The sequence below is a fragment of the Ammospiza caudacuta genome, chromosome 22, assembly GCF_027887145.1.
Source record: "Ammospiza caudacuta isolate bAmmCau1 chromosome 22, bAmmCau1.pri, whole genome shotgun sequence".
Lineage (NCBI taxonomy): Eukaryota > Metazoa > Chordata > Aves > Passeriformes > Passerellidae > Ammospiza > Ammospiza caudacuta.
The window spans coordinates 5,722,465-5,745,820 of NC_080614.1; the positions used below are offsets into that span (position 1 = coordinate 5,722,465).

At 43.8% G+C, this 23,356-nt stretch overlaps 2 protein-coding genes across 4 annotated transcripts; both read left to right on the forward strand.

Annotated features, from left to right (window-relative positions):
* The first annotated feature begins 327 nt into the window (after positions 1–327).
* Positions 328–12,461, forward strand: MFN2 (mitofusin 2). Of its 2 annotated transcripts, XM_058818573.1 has the most exons (19): positions 328–380; positions 1,124–1,278; positions 1,776–1,954; positions 2,624–2,759; positions 3,093–3,255; positions 3,750–3,874; positions 4,170–4,278; positions 4,370–4,477; positions 4,829–4,982; positions 5,221–5,288; positions 5,430–5,551; positions 5,882–6,008; positions 6,179–6,283; positions 6,704–6,806; positions 7,478–7,698; positions 7,836–7,985; positions 8,213–8,409; positions 8,753–8,887; positions 9,540–12,461. In XM_058818573.1, the coding sequence occupies exons 3-19, from the start codon at positions 1,780–1,782 to the stop codon at positions 9,607–9,609; spliced, it is 2,268 nt and encodes a 755-aa protein (XP_058674556.1). In that variant the 5' UTR covers positions 328–380; positions 1,124–1,278; positions 1,776–1,779; the 3' UTR covers positions 9,610–12,461. The 2 variants fall into 2 exon arrangements, with proteins under 2 accessions (XP_058674556.1, XP_058674555.1); XM_058818572.1 differs by lacking the exon at positions 328–380 and having other exon boundaries at positions 1,730–1,954.
* Positions 12,462–13,680: 1,219 nt separating this feature from the next.
* MIIP (migration and invasion inhibitory protein) lies at positions 13,681–22,324 on the forward strand. Of its 2 annotated transcripts, XM_058818824.1 has the most exons (11): positions 13,681–13,841; positions 15,232–15,384; positions 15,496–15,667; positions 16,206–16,667; positions 17,295–17,397; positions 17,813–17,924; positions 18,114–18,172; positions 18,596–18,725; positions 19,483–19,579; positions 20,318–20,425; positions 21,454–22,324. In XM_058818824.1, the coding sequence occupies exons 3-11, from the start codon at positions 15,497–15,499 to the stop codon at positions 21,523–21,525; spliced, it is 1,314 nt and encodes a 437-aa protein (XP_058674807.1). In that variant the 5' UTR covers positions 13,681–13,841; positions 15,232–15,384; position 15,496; the 3' UTR covers positions 21,526–22,324. The 2 variants fall into 2 exon arrangements, with proteins under 2 accessions (XP_058674807.1, XP_058674808.1); XM_058818825.1 differs by lacking the exon at positions 19,483–19,579.
* The last annotated feature ends 1,032 nt before the right edge of the window (positions 22,325–23,356 follow it).

Here is a 23,356-nt window from a genome sequence, read left to right on the forward strand (position 1 = left end):
GTTTGTTTTGTTTGGGTTTTTAGTTTCTGTTTTTATTTTTTTGCGGGAGGAGGGGGGAATGTTGGGGTTGTTTTTGTTTGGTTTTTTTTTTCGTTGTTGTTCTTTTGTTGTGTGTTTCCTCGGGCCGGTTCGGTGGTGGCGATAACGAGCTGTACGGTTTGAGCACGGCTTCTCTCATTAAACCTTTCCCGTGACCCTTTCCCGGTCTGTGGGCTCTGTTCCTCAGCTGGGCCCGGGCTGCCGCCCGCCATCAGGGCGGGAACTACAACTCCCAGCGTGCCCCGCGCCCGGCGCGCCGCGATGACGTAAACCCCTCCCCGCACCGCCCGGGCGACGGCGCCGCGGGGTGACATGGCGGCCGTGCGGGAGAGGCGGTGAAGGTGAGCCACGGGCGGGGCCGGGCCGAGGGGATCCGACAGCTGCTCCAGGCCGGCCCAGACTCTCCGAGGGCCGTCTCTGGAGAAGCAGGGATAGGGACAGGGATAAGGGCAGGGACAGGTGAATGTCGGACCCGCTGGGGCAGGGTCCTGAGGGGGTGCGAGGCGGGCGCTTCCCGCCCGTTTCTCCCGCCCCTGAGGGCTGAGGGGAGGCGGCGTCCGGCCGGGGCGTCAACCCAGCACATTCTGCGGGCACCGGTATGGCGGGGGAGCAGGGCCCAGAGCATCCCTGAGGCACACCGGGATGGAGGGGGAGCAGAACCAGGGACATTCTCCAGGCACACAGGGATGGCAGGGGCACAGAGCCGGGGCATTCTCCGGGCACCGGGATGGCGGGGGAGCAGGGCCCAGAGCATGCCTGAGGCACACCGGGATGGTGAGGGGATGGAGCCGGGGGCATTCCTGAGGCACACCGGGATGGCGGGGGAGCAGAACCAGGAACATTCTCCAGGCACACCGGGATGGCGGGGGAGCAGAACTGGGGACACTTTCCGAGCACCGCGATGGCGGAGCAGCAGAGCCCAGAGCATCCCTGAGGCACACCGGGATGGTGAGGGAATGGAGCCGGGGCCATTCTCTGGGCACACAGGGCTGGCGGGGGAGCAGAGCCGGGGACATTCTCCGTGCACACCGGGATGGCGGAGCTCGCTGGCCTCTGTCCGTCATCGTCGGTCACTCTGCCACAGGGGTGGAGACCGGCTGGACTCGGCGTCGCTGAAGGAGCTGCGGGACCGAGTGCGGCCGGGGCGAGGGAGAAGGCAGGGAAAGCTGCTGCCGTTTGTCTTCGTGAGGGCCTCGGGCTGGCCATGTGTGACTTGTGAAAACGTAACTCATCCTGAAAGTAAGCAGAGGATGGGGAGGAGTGATCGCTGCGAGCCTGTTTATTGGAAGGGAGAAAGAAAGAGTTTTGGGGTTTTTTTCCTGATGAAGTGGAACAATTTCTTTATGAAAGACAGAAGATAGTCCTTAAAATGCATATTTATCTAGTTCTTGTAAAGATGCTTGGTTGCATCACAGAGTCATGGAATGGTTTGAGTTGGAAGGGACCTTAAAGATTATCCAGTTCCACCTGCTGCTGTGGGCAGGGGCATCTTCTGCCAGACAGGGTGGATCAAGTCCTGTCCAGCCTGGCCTTGAGCACTTCCAGGGATGGGGCAGCCACAGCCTCTCTGTGAAACCTCTGCCAGGGGCTCACCATCCTCACAGGGAGGAATTTCTCCCCAATATCCCACCTAACCCTGCCCTCTGTATATGGAAAGACTTTCCCCTTTGTCCTGTCACTCTTTGGACAGGTGGTGGCACTTGGTGACACTGCTCTTTGCTGGATTTTCCCTGTAGCGCAATGTCCCTGCTGTTTACTCGTTCCAACTCAATAGTTGCAGTGAAGAAGGATAAAAGACACATGGCTGAGGTAAATGCTTCTCCACTTAAACATTTTGTCACTGCAAAGAAGAAAATCAATGGTATCTTTGAACAGTTGGCTGCATACATCAACGAGAGCTCCTCATTCCTAGAAGGTAATTTGAGTTCTTGGACTGTGAGTGTGTAAGAAAGCTCTGCCTACTTATTATTTCCCCAAAACACACACCAGCCCCCTCAGTCAGTTAAACAGCACTGCTAAATCTGTGTTTATTTATACATGCATGTCTGTTTGTGCATTCATGTTTGGAAGAAAAAGCAAAAATTATTTTGTTGGATTTGGGTGGAGTTCAGGTTCATATTTGAAGATGTGAAGTTCATGCATGTTAAGAAACTGAGCTAGTTAGGGAGCTGTGCTTTGTTTTTATGTTTGGGAGATTTTTAATTAATTACACAACCCCAGTAGGTATTTTTTGCCTGTAATCCTTTCACTATTCTTGCCTGGACACATCATTGCCACTGACATGTAACAAACACCAGTAATTAGCTTTAACAGCTTAAGGCACAGACAGATTTTATCTCTAAGGGTGCTGGCCTCTTTGCACTCTAGGCTGTTCTGTTCAAGGCCATGAACAGTTATGAGATGCAAAAAAGAGTCAGTTTGATAAATGCTACTGTAAAATTGCTTCAGGGTGTCATTGCCTGTGTCAAGAACACCCATGCAAGCTGTGGGACATAGATAAATGTTAAGTGGTACCATCACAGAGAGGGATTTCACCCAGTCTGACCCAGATGGCATTCAGAGACATGATCTATTTTGATTTTAGAGACACACAAGAATGCAGAGCTTGATCCTGTCACCACAGAAGAGCAGGTACTGGAAGTCAAAGGCTACCTGTCAAAAGTCAGTGGTATCAGTGAAGTGTTGGCAAGACGACACATGAAAGTTGCTTTTTTTGGGAGGTGAGTCACATGCTTGTGTTGCCTATGCTCCCCATTCAGTAAAGCATTTGAGTATTGTAGCCAGTAAAAAATATTTATATAAACACTGATGCTTTAGCTTTTGCTTGTAATGTCCCTGATATAGGTGCTCTTGTAAATTGGAAACAAGCATTGTATCACATAATTCTTCAATTTGAAGAATTTTTTAAATAGGGAAATAAAAAAGTCTTTTTGCAGGTTGCCTCTGGCACCTAAATTGTTACAACTTGGCTGTAGAGAACTTGGTTTTGCAACATCAAAATGAGCTCACCTGGCTCTTGGAAGCCTGAAACCCTGTGCTTAATGTGACTGCAGGACAAGCAATGGGAAGAGCACTGTGATAAATGCCATGCTGTGGGACAAGGTGCTCCCTTCAGGAATTGGACACACCACTAATTGCTTCTTGCGTGTGGAAGGGACAGATGGACACGAGGCTTTCCTGCTGACTGAAGGTTCAGAGGAAAAGAAGAGTGTAAAGGTACAATCTCCTTAAGCATAAGGTTAAGGATAAGAGCTCTTCAGAAATGTGAGAAGAGGAAAGGGGAAAAACATAGTCACAGTTAAGGATTTTAATCATTAAAGGAGTGGAGATGAAGAATGAGTCTTTGTTAGATGTAAGAAGCAAGTTGCAGAATGGGGACTTGCTCATTTTATGGAAGAGATGACATGTCTTTATTACTGATAGCAGGGGACAATGACTCAGGAAGTTCTGAGCTTTGTATAACTGACAGAATCACAGACTTCCTGGTAATTCCTCAATATCCTTTCCTGACAGGAAAAATCTCTCATAGATTCTCACTAGCAGTTGCCTTTTTTCTAGGACACTCAAGAAGGTTTTATGTGGAAAACCTTCCAGAGAGAAAATAATTTGAACTTGGGCTTTATCTCAAATTGTCTGTGAACGGCCCTGAAGGGAGATAACTGTGTTAGTGGGTCTTGGCAAACAGGAAATGTTATTTCATCTCTTCCTAGACTGTGAACCAGCTGGCTCATGCCCTTCACCAGGATGAACATCTGAATGCTGGCAGCCTGGTCAGTGTAATGTGGCCCAATTCCAAGTGTTCCCTCTTAAAGGATGACCTGGTGCTGATGGACAGGTGAGAAATAGCTTTCTTTCCTTTCCTGCTTATCACAGGCTAATTATGGAAATGTTTTCAAATATATTTAACAAACCTCAAGGGTTCTAATCTAAGACAGTGATCAAAGTCCCTTGCTGTAATTAATAGTGAGATTTTCTTGGTCATTACTTCCTTTTAGCCTGTACTCTGTCACCTCAGGGTAGTGTAGCTCAGGCATGGGAAATTAATGCTTTGAAAAGCTCTTACTAACTTCTTAAATTCTGTTTTTGCTGTATTCACAGCACAGTAATATCTCATTTCTCTGTATTTCCAGCCCTGGCATTGATGTAACCACCGAGCTGGACAGCTGGATTGACAAATTCTGTCTTGATGCTGATGTGTTTGTTCTGGTGGCAAATTCTGAATCAACATTGATGCAAACTGTATGTGCAAGTCCCCTGTTCAATGAATTTGGCTATAGGTTAAAAATATTTGACATATTAATTTAAAGAGGTTTTATTTCATTTTCCTTAGGAGAAGCAGTTCTTTCACAAGGTGAATGAACGTCTGTCTCGACCCAATATATTTATTTTAAATAATCGTTGGGATGCATCTGCCTCAGAACCAGAATACATGGAGGAGGTTTGTGATGTGTTTAAACTACTTCTCTTTGCATGGATGTTATGGAGTCTGTTTTGACTCTGGTCCTTGGGGATACAATCATTATCACCTTAGTGTGGAGACTCAAGGGAACATAGACTAGTAATGAGGACATGACCCTTGAAATTCCTGAGCAGGAAACCAAGAGTCTCACAAAAGTTAAAACACTTTAGAAAACCTCTGGAAAATTCCATAAAATAACAGGTTTTTTTTTTCTTCAATGCTTCTTTGGTAGCTTAGACCAGCAGAGGGCATTGGGGTGCCTGGTGTAACCTTTAAGAGATGGATAATGTGGATTTAACTGCATGTGTGGTTTCTCCTGGCTGTACTCAGGTGCGCCGGCAGCACATGGAGCGCTGCACCAGTTTCCTGGTGGATGAGCTGGGTGTGGTGGACCGAGCCCAGGCAGGGGATCGAATTTTCTTTGTGTCTGCAAAAGAGGTGCTCAATGCCAGGATTCAGAGGGCTCAAGGGATGCCAGAAGGAGGTGAGGAAAACTAGCAGAAACTTTCCATTGACTTACAGAGATGAAAACAGAGAGTATCTTGTTTCAAAAAATGCATAAAATTGGGGTAGGCCAAATTATTAATAAGGCAATCGCAACAGAAGGGGTGACTTAGCACTTTTACATTGGCTTCAGTGTAAAGCAAGAGCATTTCTTGATGTCCAACATCTGATTGCTTTCTCAAGATTTAAATGGCTGTTTTGTGCATTCATTCTCTCAGGTGGAGCATTGGCAGATGGATTTCAAGTAAGAATGCTTGAATTTCAAAGCTTCGAGAGAAGGTTTGAGGTGAGTATTATGTGCCAACATTTTGGTTAGATTTTACTCCTGAAAAACTGGCACTTGTGGGGTCATATTTTGGAAATAGATTGTACAGGAAGGAGAAATTGTGTTAGTATCTGCTAATCTTGGGCTGCTTTTTGTGTACAGGAATGTATCTCACAGTCAGCAGTGAAAACAAAATTCGAGCAGCACACGGTGAGAGCGAAGCAGATTGCGGAAGATGTTCGTCTCATCATGGACTCCGTGCACGTTGCTGCCCAGGAACAGCGGTGAGAACTCTGCTGGTGCTTGCATAACTGCAGTTTGTATTCTGGGAGAAATGTAAGGGAACATGAGTATCTGAAATGCAAACCAGAATCCAGCATGTTTGACAGCAGGAAGGACTTGTATTGGTGGTGTTGCTTCTAGTGAATGATGAAGTATTGAGAAAAGACCTTATTTTTGTCCTGTGCCATCCATGACTGTGTAATGTGTTGCAGATATTGACATGTTTTGTTACTGCGCAGGAAAATCTGTCTTATTTCTGGAATTCAAATATATTTATAGATCAAAACTGCATTTATTTGGCATTTTGATGGACAGTTTTTTTTTTTCACCAGAGTTTACTGTCTGGAAATGCGAGAGGACCGTCAGGATCGTCTGGGTTTCATTGACAAACAGCTGGAGCTCCTTACTCAAGACTACAAGAGGAAAATCAAACAAATCACTGAAGAGGTGGAGAGGCAGGTAAGGAGGAGTGTCTGCAGAAAACTGATTGTGTGAAACAGCTACAAGCATGGTGAGGAAAATGCACAGTGCTGACAAAGCTTTGAAGCACTAAAAATGTGGGAGTTACATATGGGAAGAGGAGAAAAGCTTTCAGAAGCTCCATTTTCTCTCCTGTGCTGTATCTTTAGGTGTCAAATGCAATGGCAGAAGAAATCAGACGGCTGTCAGTGTTGGTAGATGAATACCAAGCAGATTTCCACCCATCTCAAGTAGTTCTTAAAGTGTACAAGACTGTAAGTGATGTTTGCTTAAGCAATTTAAGAGACCTTTTTTAGTTGTGAGTAATTATGTCAGCTCATTGTTAGGCATTTCAATCTTCCAGCTATGATGGATGGATATGAGCTAAAGATTTAGTTTTTTAATAATCTCTGTAATAAATTGATACATGTTATATATGATATTATATAGGTTGAACAGAACTTTTCCTGAACTAGAGTCTATGTGAGATTTTTTTAAATTTGCCTTTTCATCCCTTTCACTGAAAAATGGGGGGAGGTATGATATTAATGTTAAAAAACTGGGCAGACAGATTGTGTGCTCCTGTTTTGGGAGGGTCTTTTTTAACTAGCAAGCTCTAGCACCTTCAGTCTGCATCTTAGCTATGTTTATTTTAATCTTAACAATTTAATCTTAACCCTTTCTTTGTTTGTCAGGAGCTGCATAAACACATCGAGGAAGGCCTGGGCCGTAACATGTCAGATCGTTGCTCCAGTGCTATCACAACATCCCTGCAGACAGTGCAGCAAGAAATGATAGGTCAGTTCCACAGGCAATACTGCCCTTTCTCTTCCCTTGAGTTGCATTTTGAAATACCTAGGTACATGTTCTGGGTTTCTCATTAATCCAGTGGCTGACGTGCAGCTGACACCATCTTAGTTTCCATCTTGATGAGTAATGCTGTTGTGTGGAGTGACTAGTTCTGTGTCTGAGCTTATGCAGTGATTTCCTAATGAATATGTACAGTCACAGTGTAATCCTCATGACATTGGGTGGCATGACAATGTAATGCTCATTACAATGGAACTGGTGAAATTTGGGAGATTCTCATACCAAATCCTAATGAAATACAAATTACTTGGAACTAAGTGCCTGTCTGAATATGGGACCATGGTGCCTAAAGTACTGGATTTCAGATTTTGTTTTCCAAGGTCTTGCTAATCTGTAAACTTCACCAGCTGCCTATAAGGATTTTGAAAGGTTTATAGAAAGATTTCCTTCTGGTTGGTCTGAAGAACCAAGAATTGAATAGTAATTGATGATGTATCTCTTACTTTGTAACATGCTTGGCATATAAAATTTAACATACTAAGAAAACTGAGTGTAGAGGGTGAAACAAGCCATAAGCACCTTGATTATAGAGTACAAGACCAGTCAATTCTTGTGAACATGAGCTATTTTTTGCATGTTTTTGTTTTCTCTCTGTGTAGATGGTTTAAAACCCCTCCTCCCAGTGTCTGTGCGGGGCCAGATAGACCTGTTAATTCCCAGGCAGTGCTTCAGGCTCAGCTACGACCTGAACTGTGACAAGCTCTGTGCTGACTTCCAGGAGGACATAGAATTCCATTTCTCTCTGGGATGGACAATGCTGGTGAACAGATTTTTGGGACCAAAGAATGGTCGTCGGGCCTTGATGGGCTATAATGACCAGGTAGATACCTCACTGAGTGACTGGGGTAGATATTCATTATTTCAATGCCTGCTGAAGTTCCTTTGGTGTGAAGAGCAGCAGTTCACCTCCTTTTATTCTCTTCTTTGATTTTATTTTGTCCCTGCTTTTCTAATTAGGTTCAGCGCCCTTTAACACCAGCAAATCCCAGTCTGCCTCCTTTGCCTCAGGGCTCTATGACCCAGGAAGAACTCATGGTGTCCATGGTGACTGGACTGGCCTCTTTAACTTCTCGGACTTCCATGGGGATCATTGTGGTTGGTGGTGTGGTATGTGTGCATTCTAGGTGGTATTTTATAACCTAAGTTGGAGCACTGATGTAAAAAGCACTTGCACTGCCAAATCCTGTAGATATTTGCTATTGACAGATAGATTTTCTGTTTTCTCCTTTGATCTTCCACTTGAGTACAGTGAGCTGATTTTGCAATGCTGTCTGCACCATTGTTGGGAGTGAATATCAGTAATGTGTAATTTGTTTATCCTTGTGCTTCTTTAGGTCTGGAAGGCTGTGGGTTGGAGACTGATTGCTCTCTCTTTTGGCCTTTATGGGCTGCTCTATGTGTACGAGCGCCTTACCTGGACCACCAAAGCCAAGGAGAGAGCTTTCAAGAGGCAGTTTGTGGAGTATGCTGGGGAGAAACTGCAGCTCATCGTCAGCTACACAGGCTCCAACTGCAGCCACCAAGTCCAGCAGTGAGTTCCCTCTATTCAGCTAACACCTCATGGAAATTCTGCTGTTTGGGGTTTTTTGGTGCTATTCCTTCTATTCATGCTGAATTCCAGATTTTCAGAAATGTAATGACACATGTTTTAAAATAATATTACTTTATTTTGATTATGTAGTGTTTGAGTGCTGTTAGGCATTAGTCTTAATTTACTTCCATGTCTCAAATCAAAATGCTCTGACATTGTGCAGAAGTGGAAAGATGAGTGTCTGAATCACGATACCACCATCCCTGTACATCAAAGGGATTTATTCCTTGAATGTGCTGCTTGCTCTTACTTTCCATTATACACAACTCTTCTTGTTTCATAGAGAGCTTGCTGGAACGTTTGCTCATTTGTGTCAGCAAGTGGATGTCACACGGGACAATCTTGAGCAAGAAATTTCTGCCATGAATAAAAAAATAGAAGTTTTGGATTCACTGCAGAGCAAAGCAAAACTGCTCAGGTGAGATTTGATTATTCCATATAATTGTTTTTCATGTGATTGCCCCAGGATGTTCATATGAGCTGTGGCTTAGAGTTCATTCTGTCTTAGTCATAGCACTTGATGTGCAGGTGTCAGCACTTTTCCCTACCAAGTCATGTTCCCTTTCACTAGGTACTTTCCTATGGACTGTTGACAGTCATTTAAAGCTTCTGTCCCACAAAGCACCTTTTTCTTCCTGTTTTTAATTTTTTTTGGAATTACAGTTCCTTCCCATTTATGAAACCATACAGTCTTCCACTCCTACAAGCTCCTTCAGGTCCTTATAAAATGATGCAAAATGTCTTGCCTTCACCTTTGTACTCAGTTTTCTGCTGCTTTCTTTACCCTGCAGAGGATGTTGGGAAGACTTTTTCAAACATTCCTTACCTGCACAGTAAGACCAATGTGAAGTTGTGTCCAAAATCTCTGTTTAAACCTCAAAGCTTAGGGACTGACACCAGGCAAGCATTCTTGACCTGCAAAGGAATGGCAGCAGCCTTTTGGTGAACCTCTGGCACTCCATGCCTTGCTGTGTATTTATTCTTGTTGCACTTCTTTCTGACTGGCTTGAGAAATCAGAAAGACTTCCTTCACTGTTTCATTCATCTAACAAAACTTTCTGTCCTTGCAGGAACAAAGCAGGCTGGCTTGACAGCGAGCTCAACATGTTCACACATCAGTACCTGCAGCAAAGCAGATAGTGTGAGCAAAAGAGAAAAACAACAGTTTCCCTTCAGTGCTCTCTTAATTACTGCAGAGAACATGGTGGGTGATGGAATTCCCTAAAGGGAATGAGCAAGAGCAAATTGCTGTGTTTCCAGTTGCTGTGTGAGCAGTAGGATTCTGCTTCCCTGTTCTGTGTCCCACCTCCAAACTCTACCTGTTAATAACTCTTCTTTTTCCTTGTGAGACCAGGGTACTTCAGGAGGAGTGTGTGCTTTATAGATTTACAGGGGGCTTTTACTGTACTTTATTTTGCTTTAAACAAATTTAAAGCAATCAAGCAAATGTTTATCAGGTTAAAAGTTATTCTGACCCATCTTTATGAAGTAAAACAAATGACTCCATAAAGACAGAACTTTTGAAGCCCCAGGTTGACATATGTGTGACAAGCAGCTGTTTGATTAAACACATCCCACACACACAGACATGGTGGTGGTTTCACAAAGCATTTATAGCCCACACAGGCTTGTCTGAGGTTAACATTCCGTTATTCTAGAACATAACAAAATCACAGTGTCACTACATAGAAAGGTTTTTTGCTCTCAGGATGTTTAAACCTGTGAACAAAACCCAGTTCTCCTCTGGAGCAGGAGGGATTAAGATTTTGTTTGGTAAGCTTAGTGAATTTCGAGTTAGTTTCTTCCTCTTAAGAGCTCTAATAACACAGTCTGGCCCACTCCCCATCATGGACAAATAGTTTGCAAAGACAGAGCTAGTTCCTGTGAAGGAGATAGTGCTGATAATTTGGCAGCTTGTTGAAGAAGAAAACTAGGAAAGAGAAGCCAGTTGACACAAGGTAAAGCACTGCATGATGAGCTCAGTTGAGGAATGTGGGGTTTTTTTTGGAAAAGCACAGCTGTCTTTCTGGAAGCAGGCCTGTGGAATTCCATTACCACTGTTTGGCCACAAGAACAGCATGTGGATGACACGCTGGAAGAGATGTTGCTTCATGTAGAGTTCCCACAGGATGTACAGTCTGGGCAGCAATAGGATTTGGTATTTTTATCTTCTGTTAAAAGTATCAGAACATGCTGGCAAGTACAGCTCCTCTGGGGTGGGGGGAGTTGTGGCTCTTGTGGTTCATGTCAGGGCAAGAATGGCTTAAAGCAAATTAGTTTTTAAAATACATTCTTTATTTGCAAATACATGAAATTAATTGTTGAGTTTTGGTCTGATGCATTGGGAATATAATAATTGGGAATTGTAAGGACTTGAGTCTCTTCCAGTTGGAATTGGCAGAGAAGAAATTCTGGCTGACTTTAGGAGCTTGAGTAGGATTAAGTTCCTCTACTGCAAGCTTCTTTCTCTCCTTGTAGGTCAGTATTTTGCCATGTGTTGGTTATAATCTTTCTGTTACCTACAAAATATCTGAGGAATCCAGAATCAGATCCTGTAGTCCTGAGGTTAGTGACAACCTGTATCTCTTCAGCATCACACACACACAGAATATGGGCTGTCCTTGAGCAGGTCCCAGCTGAATTCTGAACTACTGAGCAGTGGGATGTTCTTCATACTGACAAAGAGACTTTTTCCCTTGAAAATGGCATTAGGATTTCTCATTAATGCTCAGGTATGAATATATGTGCATGTGATAAGTCACATGTTTTTCATATCATGGAACTTCCAGAAAGAAGCTGCCTGATGCTTGAGGGAGTAAAAATAGTGAAATGTCAGTAAGTACTTCTTAGGTAAGGCTGTACTGAGATTTATAGAAAGACTTGAGGTATCTTGATTGTGTAGGAGCTGGCAGTGAGACATCCCTAGAATGCAGAAAGGAACCAAACCTTTCCCTTCCAGTAGAAAGCTTTGACTCCAGCTCAAACTGAAAAGCTCAGAATTTCTGTCAGAAGGTGTTTTTACCTTGACTGAGTTCCTCAGGTATCCACCAGGATGGGAACATAGATTTGATAAAATCTGAGAACGAGCAAGAAAGAAATTCAACTCCTTGCTTTTGGCAGTGGGTACTCTGAGCTTGTGGTGAAGTATATTGGAGTAAGTGGAATCATCTAGTCTTACTCTGCTGCAGGTCTTGGTTGAATAAATTTGAATCTTTGGTCTCTCAAGCTGTTGCATGCACAGCCACGTTCTGTTCTATTGAGTCCTCAATGCACAAGCACATTGTCAATTCCAGGTCAAGGCAGAGGTGATGTTCTACTACTTAGCAGCTCATGACTGCTTTATTTTGATGAGGTAGTGTTATCTCTTCAGGCCTTCAGGGGAAATCTGATAAATGAGCTGATCTTTAAGCCAGTGTCTTATCTGTGAAGGGAAAAGAGACTGATGGCTTCCTAGAACCCAGTGTTTTGCTGCTGTGTGTGTGATGCTGCTCAGACCCAGGTGCTGTTGGCATTCTCAGTGCAGAGCTGAAGCCTGACCTACAGAATGGGGGAAAGAACCACTTGAACTTTTTCAGAAGCAAAACTGCTAACGTGTGTGAGTGTAACCTTGTCCTGGAAGCCCAAAGATCGAGAATCAAACTTTTAACAGACAGGCCTATAGGCTGGATTCCTCTGAAACAAATTACAGCTGTACTTCTTTAACTGAGAGTGGTGGAGGAATGAACACTATCATGAGTTTGTTCTCTTCTGATTTTCATAAAGAATGCTAAACTATTCCTTAAAACAGGTAATACTAGAAACAGTCTTCCCCAAACTCCCATTTAAAGAAGGTCAGCTAAATGCACTTTTATCTTATTGCTGCTACTTACTTTTCCTGTTGTATTATGTTGATGGAGCTCTTCGAAATACTCTTACCAGTGAGTTTTCTCTGCTGTATTTAAGGTGATAAATTTGCATGACTTAGTCCTGTAACAGTGCTGTAAACAATGGAAACCAAAATAAAAATGAATTGGAAAAACATTTCTCCTGCTGTGTCCTGCATGTTGTGATACAGTCTCCCAGTGTAAGCATATCAGCTCACATCAGTATGTTTAGGTTTGTTGCTTTGTGTTACTGAATTACATCTTTGACACTTGTGACCTTTTTCTGTGTTCTTACTTTGCAAATTAACAAGGAGACCAATGGTACTGAATTGCCTGATAGGAAGTTTTAGTTGCACTCAAATTGTCAGTATTGAATCAATGATTTCTTGAGAATATTGTTGGAAATAATAGTGAGCAACCACTGAGTTGGTAGCCTGAAACTGATGCATTAGCTGGTAAGTTGCATCAGGCAAGTTAGAGAAGGCCAGATTTCCCATGATGAGGTTTCAAAATGTCAGGAAAATTAATCCACAAACACCAGAGGTTTATGTCCAAAACGGAGACAGAGGAGTCCTTTCTGGCTTTATTCCAATAAAGGGAGAGGCCATGGGGCATTCCCCTGGGGTCTCTCCAATTTTTGGAGTACACAGCTGCCTTTTTTATCCCAATTTCCCAGCCACATTTCCCTTCTCTTTCTCCATTGTCTGAGGTACTTGAGAGGTTCAGACTTCCCAAAACACCTGATCCCAAAGATTTCCCTCTAATGTACAACCCTCCCTTTTAATTTTTAATTCTTGCAGAATTTAGGGGTTTTTCTTCCCCATTGTTTCTTTCATCTCTCAATGTCCAATTTCATTTATCAGCAAACCTGATGTTTATTTGTAAAAGCAAATATCTTTTTCCATTCATCAATAAGTGAAATCCTTCCCATTGTTTCTTTCAGTTTCCAGTGCTGGTTTTATCTACCAGCAGACCCACAGCTTGTAAAGCCAAATCCACTATTCCTGTCAAAAACAACTCCTTGGCCTGTGGGGGTTGCTGGGGGTACGGGACCCTTCCGACACGGAGCGCTGGGGGCAGGATCGTGCTGAGGCTCTGTCCCGGGCCGGGCCAGGTCCTACAGGGTCACACCAGGGCTCTGTCCCGGGCCGAGCAGGCCCCTCACGGTCGTGCCACGGCTCTGTCCCGAGCTCTACCCCGCGTCCCGCAGCCGGGCTCGGCCGGGGCTCTGTCCCGAGGCGGGCAGGCCCCTCAGAGTCACATCAAGGCTCTGCCCCGAGCTCTACTCCGCGGCCGGGCCGAGGCTCTGCCCGAGCCCTACCCCGCCTCCTGCGGCCCGCGGCCGGGCCGGGCAGGCCCCGCGCATGCCGGGAGCCGTGGGGCGGGCCCGCCTGCTCGAACGGCCGCGCCGGGGCCGCCCGGGGGAATCCCGGCGGCGGCTGGAGCTGGGCGGGCATCCCCCGGCTCCCGGAGCGGGCGGGCAGCCCCGGAGCGGCGGGGGCGGCGCAGGTGGGCCGGGGAACGCGGGGCCGGCGCGGGGACTTTGAACGCCTCAGCCCCGGGGCCGCAGGGCCGGGCGGGACCCGCGGGCTGCCCGCACTGCCGGGGAGGGAGGGAAGGAAGAGTTCACCGATCGCTGCCGGACAGGCCTCTCGGATAGGAAAGGGGAAATTTACAATTTTACAATTTTACAGTGCTCGGGCTCTCGCTTGTGAGCATTGGCGGTCCGAACCAGCGCATCTGTGCAGAAGCAGCGCGCAGTTTAAACACCCCCCTCGCAGGGTTCTCAGCTCCCCGCACAACCGTTGTTTATTAACTGCGGGAGGCCAAGCTCCTTTTCAGAAAGATTTCGCTTTGCGGCAGTTTCATAAACCTGAGCCCCCGGGGCTGGACATGAAGGATTTGTAGATTATGCCAAGAGCGGACCTCATCTGGTAAAACCCTTCCAGAAAGTCCCTTGACTGATGTTATTTTCCGAGTATTTGCTTTCTGATAAGCAATAATGAGTGGATGCTCATCAAATCTATTAGCTTTGTCCTGTGAAGGCTGTGAGAACTACTGTTTTTTCCAAATTGTCTCAAATTTAATGCCTCAACGCTTATATTTCTGTTTTATGTTTTGTAATGCACGTCTCCCTTATTTTTTGCAACAAAGAGATGTTGTAGTTTGTTGATAGTTAGCAGTGCTCTTGATTCTTCCCGCTGCTGTTGTATCACATTTGATACATGCATTTGATTCCTCATGTCCAGTTGCCAAGGTAGCAGATGCAAACACAAATTAGATGAGGTTTGCAGAAGGGTTTGGGGATCCTTTAGAACAGAAGGTCCCAGAGAAACACAAAGTCTTCTTTAGAACATAATTTATCAGTCTAGCCAAAAGCAGTGGGGGAGTTTGGTTTAGTGCTTGCAGCTGTTTTATTTTAAAATCCACTTTCTGCAAATTTAGAGGCACTTGTGATATTGTAAAGATGTTGAACAGTGTGACAGCCTTTCACTCAAACTAAGTTTTATTTATTTATCTGATTATTAACTCCTTTTCGCCTCCCTGTTCTAATAAAAGGGCATCCATTTGTGGGATTTAATTTAATTAATTTGTGGGATTGGAATTGCCTGAACTGTAGTCCTGTGTCACAGTTGAGCCTTTTGGAGCCTTCCTGGCCAGGCAACATGGAGGACAGCTTTGGCTCTGTATTTCTTTTGGATGTAGCAGATATTCAGATTAATTAGTTATACTTTTAACTTACAAGCATCCTGGTGTTATCACAATATAAATTTCAATGCTTCGAAAGAACATTACAGCAGAATTGCATAAGCATGTCCTAAATAACAGCCTCTAAACTAAATGTCTCTTATTGAGCTTTCTGATGTGAATTTTTCATGTTTACTGTTTCCTCTGTCAGAGTTTCTTTGTTAAGTCAGCTCCCAGTTTCTGAGTGCAAAATATTTGGCAGTTTATCCAAGGGGAGAGAAGTATCTTGTGGTGCTGGTTCTGAGCATAAGGAGTTTTGAGACTGGCTGATTTCTCAGGAGCAAGAATCAACATTTCAACAGCTGTAAGTATTTTTTAGGAAAAGTCCCCTGAAAGTGTGTCTGCTGCTTCACTTAATGTAGTGAATTCATGTAGTTCACTCTCCTTCTGGCTTTACATTAAAATATTTTTGTAGGATGGACGTGGAGCTCATGATGAGGCTGCGCCAGGCCAGCCAGGACCTTCTGCAGAGGCTGAGAATGAAGCAGGAGAAGATGAGAAAAGAACTTCCCAGAAAGCATCTCCTTCCAGCATCTCATCATGGCATTGCATCTGCTGAGAGATTGATCCTCTTGTCCAGGAGAGTGGTATGTGCTAGAAATTCAGGGAGCAGATGGGCCTCTATGACAGACAGCAGCTCTGCCTGTGGTTTGGTGTGCTCAAGGAGACATATGGACATGGAAGAGCTCTTAGAAAGTGGTATGTGGAATATGGAGTCTGTTAGAAAAGTCTCTTGGTTGTTGTTTACTCTGTGGTCTCAATCTGTTCTCCTGGGTTTGGAGATCAGTTCCTGCCTAAGAAAGGCAAGTTTCTTCTTCTAAAATAGGAATGAGCATTGTGGAACAAAATCCTTCTGTTTCTTCTAAGCACAAGGGCTGAAAGTTCAATGGTTCCTGAAACTGGGAAGAGCTACATTTAGGGAAAAGCTTCCATTGGAAGTGGATCTCTTCCACTGGATCTCTTTCTTACACTCTCCAGAACATAAGGATTTTTCTTTTTCCCCTGCAGGAATTTAAAGGAGTGAACAGACTAGAAAGAGAGATTGATTTAGTGAGTGAAATGTTCTTACAAAAGGTGTTTGTAGTCTGACTGGTGATAATGTGTTAAGAGAGTCTGTCCTTACAGGAGGAAAATCGGGCTGATGCAGTAAAATCTGAGCCTGGAATAAAGGTGTCTGTGGAGCCCAGAGCTGGCTCAGCCCTCAGTTCATCTCCTGAACACAGCAGCAGTGCCAGAGGGGTGCAGCAACAACAAGTGAAGACACAGGAAGGAGCAGGTCTTGATTCCAACTTCCCTGGGAAAGAGAAGAATGTTATGCCAATGTCTGCAGTCATGTGTGGCAGAGAAAATTCCAGAGTGGATGGGGATGGTGGTGCTCAAGGAAGTCCAGAGAAAGAATCCTCCTTCCTGGGGCATGGAGAGAACAGAAAACAGTCTGCTCTGCTGCATGGTTTCCATGAGAAGTGTCATCCAGGGCTATCACTGAGCAGAGTGCAAAATAAAGAGACTGGTGAGCAGCACATGGTCATCAGAGAGCCCCACGGCCCTAAATCAGTCTTGCTGATGCCTCAGTCCAAAGACTTGAAGGTAAATGTTAAACCAATGCTTTCCTTATTTTCCTGAGTCAGCAGAATGATGAGGAGGAAGGGCTGAGTGAATGTTACCTCCCCTGTTCCCACAGTATGAATTGGAAATTTGGGGTCAGAGCTGTTCCCAGCTGTAGCAGCTGTTGGCATTTTTTTCAGGCCCTGCTTTCCTGAGCCAGTGAACTGAAAGACCAGAAATCTGTAACATTTCACTGGGAAGTGTTGTCTGGCTTCTGCAGATGCCATCCCCGTGCTGAGGGAGAGCAGGCAGCTGCAGTGCTGCTGTTCCACAGTTTGTCTCCTTAGGCATGAAGGGCAGGCCCTGGCTGTGATCATCCTCCATGGCAGCACAGGTTGCCTTCTCTTTGGTGATGTGTGATGCAGCTCAGCATTTTGTTTAAAGCTTTGAAAAATCCTGCTTTATTTGGCAAGTCCCTGTCTCCTCTTTCTGTTTTTATTGACAAGGCAAAGAGCTGGTGAGCAAATTACTGGGAGGGGCATAGATGGAATCCAGTCTCAAACTCAGCCACAGCTGTCCCATCTGAACAGCTTCTGGTTGTCTCCTCATCTGTGCCTTTGAATGTCCTGTCAGGTGATTTGGAAGTTGTTATTAATTGTTTTCTTTCAGAAGGAAACTCGCCGTGTGACTTTCCAGCCTGACCATGAAGAAGATGCCATACCTGTCAGCAGCTGGTCTGCCCATCCTTTCCTGGGCTATGACTGGATTGCAGGTGAATCCTAACTCTGAAGCAGAGCTCTCAGAGTGGTGTGGTGATATTTAGAGTTAAAACACAGTCTGTGACCCCTTTGGGGTGTGATGGAACTGCTGTCCTAGGGCCAATGGAGCAGGTCCCAGCAGAGGGGCTGCAGGCCCCTCTCCAGACTAGAGGTGAGGTGGCAGTGATGTGGGAATTCAGGCAGCAAATGGCAAAATCTGGTGAGGTCAGAAGGGATAGCAAATACCTGGAATGAATTAATGCAATAAGGACCCAAACCATACAGTAAATCTCTGGCTTGACATGCTCTGCCCTTCTCATTGTTATTATTTTGTTTGGACAGTATCTTGTGAGGCTTGCTTTGGTACTTTCCCAAATTTTGTAAATCATTGAAAATCATTAAATCATTCTCTTTCCTTGGTATTCTCAGGGCTTCTTGATACAAAGTCTCCAGTAACAGAAAAATCTGAGCAATACTTTGCTGAGCTGCAGGAATTCCGACAGTCCAACAGAGAAACCTGCATTCACCAGCAGCACCTGGAGTAAGTGGGAATGGGGAAGGGCTGAAACAGCAATGTTCAATCCCTTAGTAATCCCTGTAGTAATGATAAGCATAATCTGATTGGAGTAGGACATTGTGAGGGTCTTTATTTACCTCTCAGTCATGTGTGCAGTGCTGTTCAGAGGGCCAGCCCTCTGTCACTAACTGATTTTCTTGTGTGTTTCTGTAGGCCCGAGGATTACACAGGTCCTGAACAAGAACTGGATTTGATAATTGGTTCTCATAAGTGTAAGATCATATTTCTTCCTAATGCAGTTTCTGTGAATAAAGAACTAAGCAGTCTGTACCTGAGAGAGCACCACGTCATGCAAGAACAGCAAGAATGTGTTATTTTCAGCTACAGCTTTTCAACCAGAATCAAAGATACCAAAGATACTTGAGTCTTCTAGGGATCCACTCTCAGTGTCATTTTAATTTGTTAGGGTTTCTTGTAATTGGCTGATGTTCTGTTTCTAAATTGAAGAGGTTGAAGTTTTGGTTTTGCTTTTTAGGAACTTACTTGGGGACAGGAAATGTATAAGATATTTCAGGAAAAGCAGCTCTTTTTATAGAATGCAGATGTGGTGCTGTGACAGAACACAGCTTTTGTGGCTGGGTTCAGGGACCTTGTGACAAACAAGAAACCTGATGAAAGTTTGTTGCTCTGTGCAGGTGTTTACTGCTATGGATTGAACGAGCGTCTCTTCACCATCCCTGTGGATTCAGAAGCTGCCTGCCCTGTGTGTAAGATCCCACGTAGCCACCAGCCCCCAGGGACTCTGAAGGAGCCAACCCATGTCAGGTAAATAAGAATTCCTGCTTTGTAATGTGCACAAATCAATAAAATAGAGAAGAAAATCTGATCAGGTGTAGGAGAAAAGAGCATCCCAACAGTTCTGTAGAAGGTTGCTTCAAGGCAGAGATCTCTTGCTTAGAAACTCCTTACTGATCTTTCCTATAAGTCTTGAAATCAATGAGAAATGCATGTTTTGTCTGAATTTGATCCAGAATCTGAATGTACATGTAAAGTGTCAACTGCCCTAATCCAAAATGGTTCACTTGGTTCACTTTGGGGTTAGACCCTTGGATTCTGAGTGGGAAGGCATGCAGATTCCCTGTGCCAGAGGTGTGGGCAGTTACTTCCTACAACTTCCTACTTCCTTGGAACACACGCCCTGTGAGGAATGTTTGAAGGAGCTGGGGCTGTTTTAGCCTGGAGAAGAGGAGGCTCAGAGGTGACCTTATTGCTCTCCTGAAGGGAGGCTGGGGACAGGTGGGGTTGGTCTCTGACAGAGGACACAGTCTCAAGCTATGTCAGGGAAGGTGTAGGTTGGATATTAGGAAGAAATTTTTCACCAAAAGAATAATAAAGTACTGGAATACTCTTCCCAGGGAGGGGTAGAATCACCATCTCTGGATGTGTTTATAAAAAGGCTGGACATGGCACTTGGTGCTGTAGTCTAGGTGAGGTGTTAGAGCATGGGTTGGACTCGATGATCTTAAAGATCTCTTCCAACCTCATTATTCTGTGATTCTGTGATTCCCTTGTGTGGTTCCAGGGTCAGCATTCCCAGGGGGGCCCTTTTGCCAGCCCACAGGTACCGAGCCCATCGCAGGAGGAGCTTCCAGCCAGCAGATGACCTTGCACTGTCCTCAGTAAGTCACTGCCTCCCTGCTGAAGGCACAACCCCAGCTGGTCCTTGCTTTATAGCAAGAAGGAAAGAGAATCTGGGATTTATTCCCTTGGCAGAGTTTCCATTAAAATTTTTGATAAGCATCAGTGAGATAGCCAGAACATCCTTTGGGGTGTTCTGAGTTAATGCCTCGGTGTATGACGTATTTCCAGTGCTTTACACTGCACAAAAGGAAATGCCATGTGGAGATTTGGCTGACTTGTTTCAGGCACTTACCTCTCAACATAGCTAAGAGTACCTGTGTTTGTTTCCACAGACATTAATAAGTCTGAAAGGCAAGTGTACATAAAGTATTCACAAAATTAGTAGTGGCAAGGGTGGATTTAAAACTGCTGTTGTGTTGCTGGTCCTGTGTTCCATTCCAGTCAATGCTGCAGGCAGTGTTGTTAATTTAACCTAGCCCTGGCCTGGAGATTTCCAGGGAAGAGGTGGGAGGAAGCTCAGTTTTGTGGTTTAGGGAACTGGATGACTCAGTTGAGACAGGTTCAGAGGGGTCAGGTGCTTGAGTTCTCAGAGTGAAAGATCAGTTTAGAAAAGTGGAAGAGAACTGTTTAGTTCTCTTTTGTTTGAGATTTCATTTATTTCCTGTTAGTCATATAAAAAACAATAGATTAATTACTCAGTTATGCAGAAGCTACTTCTAAGCAATAACAGGCCACAATAGATAAAAAAGGGAAAAAAATTCCCACTTTTTTCACAGCATTGCCTGGCTGGCTGGGAAAACATGGTTCCTTCCAGCAGCACCCTGCTCAGCAGTTTGGATCTGAGAGCCTCACTGGAAGAGAAACCTTCTCCCTACCCTCACCTGGTAAGCACAGCCTCCAGAGTCCCAGGAGATGCTGGGTGTCACCATCATATTTTCTGAAAAATCCTTTTGCAGGATTCTTCTCCTGGGAAGCTGAGAAGCCTCAGAGAAAAAATGAAAACAATAATTATCTGATTGCTTCTCCTGTGTTTTGCTGTTTTGGAATGAGGTTGGAGATTGTTTATGCAACAAGTGATTGTTTCATTGGTTTCATGTGAATTGTTTTTACTTAATGACCAATCACAGTCCAGCTGTGTTGGGACTCTGGAGAGTCATGAGTTTTCATTATTATCTTGTTAAGCCTTCAGTATCCTTTCTCTATTCTTTAGTATAATTTAGTATAGCATTCCATAATATAATATAATATAATATAATATAATATAATATAATATAATGTAATGTAATGTAATGTAATGTAATGTAATGTAATGTAATATAATATAATATAATATAATATAATATAATATAATATAATATAATATAATATAATATAATATAATATATTAGCCTTTTAAGAACATGGAGTCAGATTCATAATTTCCTTCCTGCCACGAGGAACCCTGAAAATACCACAAATGGTGACACCAGATGTTGGCTGTAGCCTGAGCTGAAGAACAGATCCTGAAGATGGGCAGAGTTCACAGCCAAGGCTGAACACAGAAGAACCTCCTGAGTTTTCCCAGACAGCTCAACACAGTTTCTTTTTATTTTAATTATTTATTTATTTAATTATACAAGAAGGGATTTTTCAGAAAATATGGTGGTGACAGTTGGGAATTGCACAAATGGAAATTGCAGCCCCATCTCTAAAGGGTGTGATTATTGAGGGCTGAGCAAACAAAAATGCTTGGAAGAGTATCTCCTTATCACTACTGGGAAAAGTTTTTCTTCTGCTGACTGGTGTGCACAGAGACAAAATGCAAATGGAGCCCAGTAACAGGCAAAAGCCTGTTCAGCTCACCAGTCTTCATCAAAATGGGGAAAGTCACTTTGGCATTCTTTGATTAATATCCTCTTTATTTGGATTTCAGGATCCAGTGTCCAGATTGTCAGGAGAAGCCAGAACTGACAAGGTCCTGCACTGCCTCACTTGGCACACCTGAGGTTTAGCAGAGCAAAGCAGGACAGCAGGCAGCAGCCCTCAGCTCAGATCCCCTCAACACTCTGGATCATGACTGCCTGGGGAAGGGATGAGCACAGCACGTGGAAACAACTCAGAAACAAAGCAGTTTGGATAAAAATAAATCTTTGGACAGATTTTCCCCAGTTTTCATAGTCATGTGTTTATGTGAGCAGCCAATAGATAGATCTGAGTTTGCACAGTCACTGTGTTCACTTTGCATTTTTTGCCTTTTACAGCTGAGAGCTGCATGAAGTGTCCCAGCCAGGGCTGGATAAAGTCATGTGTGCAGGATCATTGGTGCATCCTCAACTGAGTGACCAGCAGCATAGCACTAACTCTGAATGCCAGGGTGAGGAATTGGCCTGGCTCAGTGGAGTGACACAAATATGTTTATTTCCAAATATTTGAAACATGACACGCAGTTTTATAGTGTGCTAAACTTGAGCTCCTCAATGATTTGTAAAAATTTTTAAAATTCAGTTTATTCTCAGTGAAATGTGTGTAGCTACAGAGTGTAGTACATCAGAGTAACTTTGAATGTGGAAAAAAAAGTTAAATTGAGATTTTATTCATCAATGAGCTAGATAATGCCTTAAAATAGTTGCATATTCTGCTTACCTCCACTTTTCCAAGTTTTCTGGAGATAAACCAAAAAACCATTTAAAATTTTTTAAATTGTACCAAAACTACTTCACATAGTGTGATTTGTTTGAACTTTATAGACTGATCTTACTTTCCATGTCTGAAAACAATAAAACTGATGTTTTATTTTGCTTTGAATTTTCTGAAACAGAAATTCCTGCCTCAGATGTATTTTAGGGAGCTAACTTGAGAGAATGAATTTGATTTGTGCAGCTTCTTGGCATTCACTTACTTTTATATGAAATACATTATTTATTAAATCAAATGCATGAAAATGCTTTTTTAAACAAGGAGAGGAGTATTGCAAGCATGACTGAACATGGCCTAACTTTGGTTTATGTATCTGTAGGGTCAACTGAATGGAATTGGTCACATAATTTCCATTACTGGGAATACTAATTTAAAAATAAACGAATCCAGTGACTATAGAACACTAGGTGCTAAATTTTATACCAAATAGGGCAAATTCAACATTTTTGCTACCTTGCCTTCAAATTCAAGACATCATAAACATTTCCTTAATTTATCCTGAAATAAATCACAGCAAGCCTGATCCACAATATAAACAGAGAAAAGGTAATGCTGTAGATTGAGTAACCTATGTTAGATCTCTGTGTTGGAGGCAGGTTGGAACCAATGCTGAATTCAAAATGTCTCTTGATAGATGGGAATACATTCAGTCTTTCACACCTGTGGAAGTGTTGGAGGTGTGATTAAGACCCTCCATTAGAAACAGATGAAAGAAGTTGGTGATGCTGCCCATGCTCACTGATGTTTGTCTCTGTTGGTTCTGGTCTGTGTGACCCTGCCTTCATTTCCAAGCTCAAACAGCCTGAAAATGCTCCTGTTTGTGGTGGTTTTTTTTTTAAATTCATGTCCTCTCCCCCCATCTCCACTGCATGGCATCTGGAGTGGTGTCAGGGCAGACCTGCACAGGTGAACTTGCTGTGAGGGGCAGTTGGAGTGTTGGAAAGTCTGCTAAGGAAGGCAGGAGCCTCCCCTGAAATGGAAAATGTAAACTCTTCTGAATTGCTATAAATTTGAAATTAAGGGGCTCTAAGGCAAAAAATATGGGAGCAGGAATAACAGTTCTTTAATAGGGAAGAAAATAAAAGGTTAAAATAAACAATGCAGTAAAACAAAACAACACTGGCAGAGTCAGAACCCAA

Coding starts and splice junctions, on each gene's coding strand:
- MFN2 (XM_058818573.1), top strand. CDS start 1,780: ATGTCCCTGCTGTTTACTCGTTCCAACTCAATAGTTGCAGTGAAGAAG. Junction 3,256..3,749: donor AGGAAAAGAAGAGTGTAAAG/GTACAATCTCCT, acceptor ATCTCTTCCTAG/ACTGTGAACCAGCTGGCTCA. Junction 8,888..9,539: donor AGCAAAGCAAAACTGCTCAG/GTGAGATTTGAT, acceptor CTGTCCTTGCAG/GAACAAAGCAGGCTGGCTTG.
- MIIP (XM_058818824.1), top strand. CDS start 15,497: ATGGACGTGGAGCTCATGATGAGGCTGCGCCAGGCCAGCCAGGACCTT. Junction 17,398..17,812: donor GGGCTATGACTGGATTGCAG/GTGAATCCTAAC, acceptor TGGTATTCTCAG/GGCTTCTTGATACAAAGTCT. Junction 18,726..19,482: donor AAGGAGCCAACCCATGTCAG/GTAAATAAGAAT, acceptor GTGTGGTTCCAG/GGTCAGCATTCCCAGGGGGG.